Here is an 11,267-nt window from a genome sequence, read left to right on the forward strand (position 1 = left end):
CCCTAGCATAACTATAGTCTCCATAGTCACACACAAAAACACGCTCCTGCTCATTCTCACACTCACACCTACCTATAAGGCGGAGTGGATGACAGTGACCTGGTGGGATTCCTGGTCTTTAAAGACCAGGAATCCCACCAGGTCACACTGTCTGAATCTGGCCAAAAAACATGAATCTCCAGGTGAAGGCAGTCTGTGTTTTATTGGACACTGGTATCCTGGTTACTGCTGAAGCAGGGCATTCTTTGCCACAAATAAGCATTGAAGTATTAGTTCATCCAAATCCCCTCCAAAAACGTTTACTTGCCACTAGTGGTAGTTTGAATTTTATTTGCTGTAACCAAGATTTCTGCTTCCACCCAAGAACAATGGAATTTTGTTCGTGATGGTAACATTCTGCAATGAATTGGGAAACTGTTTCTGGAAAGAGATGTTACTGTTGATTTTTTAAATGCCATTTTCAATGATGTGAGCACCACAAACAACATTCCTTTCAAGTAGGAAGCAGAAATTTCCAAGTTGTAAGATTTTGAGAAATCTCAAAATTTGGACAAATAAAACAAAACTACTTGCATGTCTACTACAAGAGTTAAAGAATGTGTTTGACATTTTGTGAAATATAGGCTACTCATTTGTTTTCCTTCCAAGATTTAGATGCAAGGATCAATACCACTCTCATGTCTGTAATCTAAATATGAAGCTATAGAACCAGCAGCCACCAGTTAAGCAAATTGGTTAGCTTAGCATAGCTTAGCGTAAAGTTTAGTTGTGGTTTTACAGAAGGGTTATGTGCTGAACTATTTCTTGGTAAAGCCAGTGATTCTTGGATTCTCTGCTAGTTGTGAGACCATGGTAACGACAAGACTCCACAACTTCTTGTTTTGTTCTTTCTACATTTTATCTGGCTTTAGCTTTATATTTAGCATACAGATATGAGAGTGGTATTAATCTTCTCAGCTAACTCTCACCAAAGCAAATATTTCCCATACTGGTTTTTTTTTCATAATTTGTGTGACCTGATGCTTTATGAAATGCATCCAAGAAAGAGAAAACTCCTACAGCAATGCAATGATTTAGATGTGGTAGAAGTTGGCATATTCCTGAGGTACACAGGCAAGTCACATATAGCAGCTGTAAACATCCTAGAGGATGCACAACATGAGAACATTTGGCTCAAATTACCCCCTCTTTATTTTTTATGAGCACAAGACATTGCCAGTTAGTCCGTCCCCTATACGCACACAGCACTGTTCTTTTTGGAGAAACCATGATAACATCAGTAACTAGATGATGACTGGCCAATAACTGGTACATACTAAATCCCCTGTGCCCACACAAAAACATATATCAGATCCTCACTGCTGAGCTCTGGAACCAGAAAGTATCAACCAAAACCATGCAAAGGTGTTAAACTAGGAGCATTTCCAGAACCAACCATTGGTCCTTGCACCACACACACACACACACACACACACACACACACACACACACACACACAGGCATGTTCATTCCTCATGCTCCTTCATACCCCCACAGAGAGCACAACACAACTCCTGTTTGCTTTGGATGGCCCTACGAGGGGACCTCCATGTTGAACAAACTATAACACGCCGCTGCCCTGTAACACAGCCGAAATAGTCAGATACAGCAGGCTTCATAGTGCAGTGCTGCTGCAGAGATCAATGGGCAGTAGCTACTCACATCACTTACGTATATATCAGTTATGCAATGATCCACATTGCATCCAGCTGGTAGTTTCTGTTTCATGTCTCTTTCAGCTCTATGGTGCACTGATGCATGCTGTGTATCATGGTGGCTGCAGTTTCAGTTATCCTTTGAATGTAATTTCTGATTCTAAAGACCACATTGCTGCATGTCCACACTTGGCCTGAAAGTGTCTTTATGTGGCTGTATTCATCAAATTCATAATGTGTGGGATTATGATCTCAGTGTGAGCCTGACTACTTCCATGTGTGGCTTTAAAGATCCAATAGCAACATAAGCAAAATCCAATTTTTTTGTGCGCTATGACCTGTCACAGTAATACACCCGTGTTTCAGACAGAAACATTAAAGTAATACTAAAATGACACGTGTAACCGTAGCCTCAGATTACACGCCTGGTTAAGATTGAAACATTTACCAGCGGTTTCTCTGTCCTGCTGTTTTTTTTTTTGTTTTGTATTTTTTTATCTTATTAGATCTAGTCACAGTGATGCTGCTGTCCTCACAGTTGTGATGGAGAGTGGAGCATTATTGTAGATAATGCCCAACATTAATCTCACACTGCCCTACATATTCAGGTTTAGAGGTCAAAGCCATTTCATGTCATCGTCCTCACGCTTGAACTTGTGTTCTCCCCAGGACTATTTATTATGACCCTAATGTCCTGGTTTCAGATATCACTTTAACTCTCCCTTCCTCTCTCTCTGCTCACAGGAATTTTGGTCATAATTTTGAGGTATTTAAGTATAAACTCCTGCATTTTGTTAAATAGTGACTGGTCTGAGTAACATGCAATGGTCTCCTTGTTTTTTTTCCATGTGTTACTTTAGAGAACCGCAATGAGATACTCCCATGCTGTCATAATGACAAGGGTTTTTAATGGCGTATTAATAACAGAGAACGACAACTCAGTGTTGGGCAATTATTGTTTGGTTTTCAAATGTTATTACTTCCAAAGAAAAAAAATTCAACATGTGTTGGTGTAGCCAGGGAGTGGTCATTCCCAAATGCCACTCTGAATTCTTACATTATTTTTCTAAAGATGACACTTAACCAAGCAGAAAACAGTATTGCATGTATTCAAACAAATAACCACAACAATTAATCATATTTTGTTTTTCAACAGAGTATAACTCTGAATGGTATGGGAAAACATTCATGTGTGCTGTGACAAACCCATGCCACTTCAGCCAACTCCTTCATAATGCGCCTCCACTATCACACACACACACACACACACACACACACACACACACACACACACACACACACACACACACACTTTTAAACAAATGTCCAGAATAGTCTCGATTTAAGACCTGTCGCTGGTGTGGAACATAGTGAAAAGGAGTATCCTGTGGGGCCCTTAGGGGCCAGAAAAGTACTATGTAGCTTTGTATGTGTGATCGTGCATGCATGCATGTGTGTATGTGTGTGAGTGTGTGTGTAGTAGTAGACCCGAGAGGCCCAGCTAGTTACAGCTTCTCTGCTGGAGACCACCACTTCTACAAAACAAGCATTGTTGGTACAGAGCTCCAGACACCAGAGACACACACTGGAAACAACTTGTACACACACATACAAAAAATAAATACATGCCAGAGAAAAAAACAAAACATGCGTGAGTTTGAAACCGGCAATCCTAGCAGAGATCATGTTCTGTTTGCAATGAATAAAATCCCAGTAAGTCCTTCGGAAGAGTCTCATCTCACAGCTACACCACAGCCTTTCACTACAAAACTCTCTCTTACACACACAACACACTGTACAAAATGTGGATCACTGTCGCTAACAATAGCCCATGGGTGGTTGGTAGGACTATTATTGAAGGTGTTTCTATGCTAATTATGTGTGACTGAGAGCATGTCAAAAGCAATTACTGGAAATAATGTGGTGAGCTGGAAATGGTGAGGTGGAAAAAAGCACAGTTTGATTTGTTTCAACAGTGCTATGTCTGACCAGTGCTAAACAAATGAGTACTGCACTGAGACACTGTACCAAAGCCACTGGATCAATGTTATTACTCCACGAATGCAAAACAACCTAAGGAAGACATCATCATCTTCATCATCGTCAACATCATCATCATCAAAGAGAGAAAGGGATGGGTCAGCATCATGACCTGCACTTCTGGCTGTGCGCTCTGCAGAGACCTCGTTGGCTGACAGGAGTATACGTCAGCACCTCTCACCGCTCCAGTATAACCCCCTCAAGCCTCTGGCGGTCACACAGACGCAAGTGTAAAAGTAGCAGCTCCAACTGTTGCCCGACCTAACCGATTCAGCATCACACACCGTCTGACACAGAGGAAGGAGACGGCTCACTGAGCACGAAGCGGAAAAGTGAGAGAGGTGGGAGATTTACGCACAGCCTTTTTTTAGTCTGGATAGTTTTGGCGCGTCTTTAAAGTCCACCTTGGATCGTTTTGGACATTTTTCCTCTTGGATGTTGTATTCATTTCAGCACTTAAATGGCAGCTCTGAGTATGATTTCCTCGCACCTGTTCCTGTTGATGTTAAACTATTTCCTGGGTGCTGCATCAGTTAGGATCATGAAAGGGGGCTCTGGGAGCGCACAGGGCAGTAGCTTCCTCCAGCCCTCGTCGGACCCGTTCTTAGATGATCTGGAGCAGGACATGGTCTCCCAGCACATGTCAAAACTGTACGAGAAATACAACAGGGAAAACCGCCTCAGAGAGGGAAACACCGTCAGGAGTTTCAGAGCCAGCCAAGGTGTGTGAAGATATTGATTCATTTGCCTTCAGTGCGTAATCGATAGGTATCGCCTCTTGCAAAATGCAACCATTTAGATTTTTTATTATGGAACAAAAAAGCCTGTGTCATTAGTTCACAAGTAATTCAAGAAAAATTGTAATGAGTAGTCAGAAAGCTCCACTGATCCTCTACATGGATGGTTATTAAAAGCGCTCAGTGGGGCTGCATTGCTCGGCCAGACATTCTAAATAGGTAGGATTGTTTTGGAACAGTCTGAGAATGCATTTAAATGATTTTGGGACGCTGTGCGCACACTGTGTTTGTAGCAGCAGCTGTGCCCCTTCTGCGCGGAGTCTGGTCAACTACCGCAGACAGACGCGCAAGAATGCATGCGATTCCCTGCGAGCAATGCCCAGCTTCAATACAGTGAAACCTCAGCAGCAATAACGCGCTGCAAAGGGTCATTGTCGTGGCTTCTACGTTCCTGTTGTGACTACAGGACCTGTGTGACTCCACGTTCTGGAGTCAAGGGGCTCAAAGCACAGTCGTTCCTCCCTGTCTGATGCTGTTTTTATAAACACAACTCATAGACATTTATATCCCTCATAGTTCTCAGATGGCATATCATAACACGTGTGTATTTTTACTGCTTAGGCTTAGTGTAATCCAAGGAGAGATGTAAGAGAGTTTTCACAACAATGTAAGATCTGTTAAAACAGTTGATTATGTCTTGGTGTCTGGGCAGACAGTGCTGGCTGTATTAGGCTTAAGGGAAAGCTTTAAGAGAAACTGGGGTAAGCATTTCCATATGCAGACTGAATCCGAGGTAATGTATATCTCTTGAGTCAGTCCATACTTCCGCTGAACTCTTATACAATGAACAATAACTCTGCTGTTGAAGTTAATGTTCATCATGAATATGTAGCTCTCTGCTCACCCCCGTCCACCCCTACCAGCCAGATCCCCAGAGTCTGGTTCCTCTTAAGGGCACCTTCTGAAATCCTACCAAGGCATGCAGCCATGTACCAGCCACACAGCTCAGTCATGTAACAAGAAAAGTTTTTAATAGTAACATTTTTTAAGATTTAAGAGTGCTTTTAGTGCTATTTGATACCAACTATTTAGTTCTTTCTTTCTCTATACTTTTTCTGTCATTCCTTCCTTTGAAATAACTGTTTAATAATAGTATAAAATGTGTAAAGTTAAATAAGGTTCAATTTCTGGTTACTATCATCTAATTATGTCAGCTCAACAGCCAAAGAACAAACATAGAAATCTAATCTGTTTCTGTGTGGATTCATCCTCTATGTCCAGGCTCAGTGGGAAATCTTTTAGAAAACATTTTGCTTTTACAAACATCATTCTGTGGATACAAAAACAATGTTTAATTGCCAGGTTGTTCACCTGCCACTGACTGATTGATTGTCTTTGCAGACTTGTCTGACCACAGGACGCTGTACCGACTAAACCTCACAACCCTCCAGGACTCAGAGGTCATCCTCTCTGCCACATTCCACTTCCTGCTCGATCGGCACCCTCATCAAAAACCCTGGTTCTGTAAACGCTTCAAACGCCCATCCTGTCGTTCCTCAGCCGTCCACCCTTCTCCGTCCATCAGCCTGCTCCTTCGCTCTGTCTCCTCTGGGTCAGAGGTCAGATCTGGGTCAATGGGGTCACTTCTAGGCAATGTGACCTTCCACCCCCACAGGAGAGGGGTGTGGCAGATGAAAGATGTGACCCAGGTCATAAAGGAGGCATGGGACAAAGGTCATCTCCTGGTGTCTGTGGAGTTGGACTTAGGGCAACAGTACCAGAGGAAACCAGAGGGGGCGCTGTCTGGTGGTAGCCTGCCCTACCTGTTACTGTATGCTAAAGACCAAGCCTTGGCAGAGCCCAACAGCGTGGCTGCAAGCCTTCAGAGATATGACCCGATCAACGAGGGAGGAGAGCCCTCACATTCCTCCCACAGACCTAACTCTTCACCGGAGTCAAAAGGACGCAAGAAAAGGGAAGCAACGCTGCTCTTTGACCCCATTCAGAACAATGAGCTGCCTGAGGTTGACTACATGCCTGATGGGTACAGGAAGGATCACCTTTGGGACAGCACTTGGTACCTGGCACTCAAACCTAAATTAGGAAGGAAGGAAAAGAAGAGAAAGAGCCAGGAGGAAGGAGTGGAGCAAGGTAGAGGAGCGCATGATAAAGAAGAACCTCGGGTTCTCAAAGAAGAAGAAAGAACATTACAAGGGCTCAAACCTGATGACTCAACAGAGAAAAAACCCAAAGACAGTCGCATGCTGACTACCAGCGACGGACGAAAGCATGAGCGGAGAAATGAGGGAAAGGACGGAAAAAAGCACAAGGAGAACACTAACTCTCAGTCGCCTGTTCTGAGTTTTGATGAACAAACGATGCGTAAGGCCAGAAGGAGGCAGTGGGGCGACACCCAGCACAGAGGCTGCTCCAGGAGGAACCTCAGAGTGGATTTTGCAGACATTGGCTGGAGCGAGTGGGTCATAGCACCCAAGGCCTTTGATGCCTACTACTGCGCTGGCACATGTGGATTCCCAATGCCCAAAGTAGGAGCACAAACACCTATGTCCCTTTCATTTGGTTCCCAAAATGAATTTACCTATTTATATTGAGTAACTACAGTATGTTGTTTTTTCCCTTTATTGATTTTCTCCTTTGCATGCCTCTCTTCTCCACTCAAACTCTCCCAGGCGGTGAGGCCGTCAAACCACGCCACCATCCAGAGCATAGTCCGTGCCGTTGGGATCATCCCCGGTGTTCCTGAGCCCTGCTGTGTCCCAGAAAAGATGAGTCCTCTGGCTGTGCTCTACCAGGATGAATCCAGGAACCCAGTGCTCAAGGTCTACCCCAATATGTCCGTCCAGTCCTGCTCCTGCAGATAGGAAGGGGAGGTCAATGAGGGCAGAGGACAAAACAGGGTGGATGTGCAGAGAAACAGAAAACAGGACTAATGGAGACAGAACCCTACCTCTGTTTGTTAAGTGCTTTCTTGATACTGAGAAACAAAGTCACTTTGGCCGTCGTTATTCCTTGAGAAACAAAGGCTGTAGAGAAATCACTTCCATCTCTTTTGTCCTGCGGCAGCAGACATGAAGAGACACATTGTCTGGCATCTGCCTTAGCAAGAGGAACAGAGTCACACATGTAAAGTCAGGGCTCTGCATGTCTAAGAAGCCCAGTTGTTTTGATTCTGTGTTTGAGATAATATTGAGGATTTCATGGACAGGAGCATTTTTTCCTTTTATCTCAGAATGTAATTATTTTTCAGACAGCTCACAGTGACTTTGTGTTCATGTTTTCTTTGGACACAAAGGCTATAAATAAAAGACTATCAATGTGTCATCGGGCAGCTTACACAGTCACATACAGATGACAGAAATATATTCCATTTTTACATACTGTGTACAGCTGTTCATACTTTTAAACAAATCATACGCCACATTGTAGATACATGCAACATTAATTTGTTTGTGAGACAGGAAGGTTATTGTATATTCTTGTTCTGTACATCCTAAAAAGGAAATATCCAATGGATCGTATAGAGCATCTGGAAATCATTTACACCGACCAACCCCCTCATAACACTTCAAGAATGTTATAATGAAACCAGAAATATTTTTCTATTTTGAATGTGAAACTTGGTTAAAAATAATTTGTCATTGTTACTAGGTTACGTATTACTATGTTCTAGATGAGATGGTGTTTTGTACATGTGTATTGTTTAAATTATGAAAAGGTAGCCTTCTATAAATTAGAATAAAAAAGTAATTTAATCCAATGCTCTTGCTGGAATATTATTGTTTCATACACTTTGTGTTGGTCTTTACTTGGTCATTACTGCATATAATGTTTGATTCCTTTTCATCAAAACAAACCAAAAGGGCACCACTGTTCCAAAATAACTTTGGACAAAAGCAGGAAGGTTCCACTCAAAGATAGCCAACATTCCCCTAAAGCCCCTTGAACCCATTATTACCCCACACCAAAGGCTCAGACGTCTGTTGTCCAGCAAATAATGTGGCTGATGCAGCTGCCGTGGATTAATGGTTGATGGAGGAAGCAGGCACGCACCTATTAGGATCTCAGTCACTTGAACTTCAAAACATGGTGCACTTCCCATTTTTCTACCCCTCCATTCAAAAGCAGAACATTTCCAAGGGCAGGATGTTCTCCTCAATAGCCTTTTTTTAAACAGATGGTTACAGACAGATTATATAAACCACTTTAACCCAACTGCTAGTCACTTTTATTCATAAGAGGAAGAAGGTGGCCCATGTGGTGCCTAAACAGTGTGACAAACTGACAGTGAGATGACAGAGGGAACCTTTTGTTTATTAACTCATTACTCTGTGGTTGTTCTGCCTTGAGCCTGGAAAAAGTTGGCACAAAGTACCACATCTGTTTGCAACAACATAATGCTCTGAAGTTCAAGACCGGACAGTAATTTTGTTTCAAAGACAGAGACATAACCAAGTGGGGGGGAAAGGACCAAAAGATTGAGCCTTTATACTGTTTATTGCAGTTGAGAGTAATGCTATGAGTCTTTTGGCTTGCACTTGTGCATGGAGTCACCTGTTATCATCTCTAAAAATAAATGGTGCCACCGCTTCTGTCTGGATTGCTTTGTCCATTAGATATACAAATACTATTAAAAGCATTCACCCTCTTTGGAAGTTGTTATGTGTTGTATTGTCAGCAAAGGCGGTTTAATGTGGCTTTTTTTTTTTACATTGACCAACAGAAGACCCTTTAATGTGAAAGTGAAAACAGATCTCTACGAATATGACCAATGACTGATGATATGATCAACTCAACAAAACCTTTTCTAAAAGGGGTTGAATATTTTTGCAAACATGCATTTTGTATTTTATATTTGTAATTAATTTAGTCAATTTTCTGCTTGACCAAAATGTTATTTTTTTCTGTTGATCAGTGTCAAAAAAGACACAATAAATGCCATAGGATTCAATGTTGGGTGACAATAACACATGAAAACTTCCAAGGAGAGTGAATGCTTTGTATATCAAACCAGTATAAAAAAGGACAGCGTATTATTTTAGCCTGGTAATAAAAGTTAAACATTCACTAACAAAGTGATGCTGTTTTACTGTAACATATGATGATGATGATGATAAGCAGTATCACAACCCTAAAGATTCAAGAATTTAAATCCATATTTGAGGACGACAGAGAGAGACAGATGAGGGGAGACAGAAATCAGTTTTCTCCATTTTAAACAAGTGGAAATATTCAGCAATTACAAACCTTTTTATGAATGCACCCTTTATGGGGTCTAAACTCCATTTAAATTATGATAATGACTGTAATTAGGGTATTATAAATCATGTTTACATTAATAGATGTTTTAGCATCAGAGTAGGCGGCCCAAATGTAATGAACACATCCAGGTTCATTTTTTCCCTCATTTCCTGACTGATCCCTTTTACAGTCCGGACCCACAGTCTGCTATTACAAAGTGAACCCATGTCAACCGCAATCACAGTCACAGGAGAGTACTTACAATGGTCAATTCCAGCCGAGAAAACCACAGTAGTCTAGGCTCGTGTTCAGAGCCCAATATGCCTAAAAGCCAAAACCAAACGAGGCAAGCGGGGAACCAAGAACAATATTTGTTTTTCCACATGATGACTGTTCAATTAAAGGAGAGCAATACAGCCATTATTAGACAACAGAGGATTTTCTGTGTCTGGGCTGAAATGGCTCTTTCCTCACATGGTTACTGAGCTAGGAGAACTAATAGTTCTGTTCATTAGGACATAGCTTTAATAGAGTGACACTGTGCCTCTTAATCACCCGTTTAATCATGTGGGCCACTGGGTATTTTATTTTAAAATTTTATTTTTCCTTTAGAAAGTAAAATAAATCTACTTTTACCAGTATCCAAATTATAGAACTTTTATTCAGCCAAGAAGTCCATTTTAGTCTGGAAAGAAATATTATTTGGGCTAAAGATAAACAAGTATAAGTGTATTTGTTCTCATGTTTTTCATGTGTAGATTTCAGTCCCAGTAATACAACATACAGTATTATCAGTAGTATGTGAAACTGGAGGATAAATTCTGATACTCAAATAAAAGTAGATAACAGCAGTGTGGGCAGGTTTACATCCCTGCTTACATTACAGAGTGGCTGAACAGGGTCGAGGCATGACTTTCCCATGAACTTCATGCTTTCTTCCCGCCTCATTTACCTGCAACAGAGACGGCTATTTATGTCCATCTGTCGGCAGCCTGACCTGAATGGGACGTGAGCTGCTCGCTATGGGTGGAGAAACATAAAATCACAAATTCAAAGGCTTATGTGGACTCCATCCAAGTCTGTAGATGAATGATAACCATGAAACTTTTTAAACTTGATTTCATTTTTTGAGTGGCAGCCTGGAAGTCTGCCTCTTATTGTTTTCAGCTCCATTTTGTTTTTCAAATAGCATGCTGAAATGTTTGGTAGTCTCAAATGACATGCAGATATTGTATTGATGCATCTTTTAAACAGTAGTTTTGTATCATATTGTCAAGTAGGTGCATTAGAGCAGAGTGAGAAAAAAATACATGTTCATTTCCTCCCATACACTATTCTTTTTTTCTACAAATAAAACTTGTTATTATTCAGGACAGTCTCATAACAAAGCAACATGTTTAGATGTTCTTTATATTGAATCATCTACAGGGGACAACAAGAAAAGTTGATCTCAGTCGCCGCCTGTTGGAGCACACACAAACTGACGCCCAACATGATGGTGGAACCTATGGGTGGAACAAAATACTCAACAGGTCTG

The 11,267-nt window shown here is 41.5% G+C and overlaps 1 protein-coding gene across 1 annotated transcript; it reads left to right on the forward strand.

Moving 5' to 3' along the window:
* Positions 1-4,194: 4,194 nt before the first annotated feature.
* Positions 4,195-8,249, forward strand: gdf10a (growth differentiation factor 10a). The gene is made up of 3 exons (XM_031304582.2): positions 4,195-4,456; positions 5,873-7,017; positions 7,162-8,249. Exons 1-3 carry the CDS (start codon positions 4,195-4,197, stop codon positions 7,351-7,353), a joined length of 1,599 nt encoding a protein of 532 aa, XP_031160442.1. The 3' UTR covers positions 7,354-8,249.
* Positions 8,250-11,267: the final 3,018 nt, after the last annotated feature.

This window comes from Sander lucioperca, chromosome 15 (assembly GCF_008315115.2).
Source record: "Sander lucioperca isolate FBNREF2018 chromosome 15, SLUC_FBN_1.2, whole genome shotgun sequence".
Taxonomy (NCBI): Eukaryota; Metazoa; Chordata; class Actinopteri; order Perciformes; family Percidae; genus Sander; species Sander lucioperca.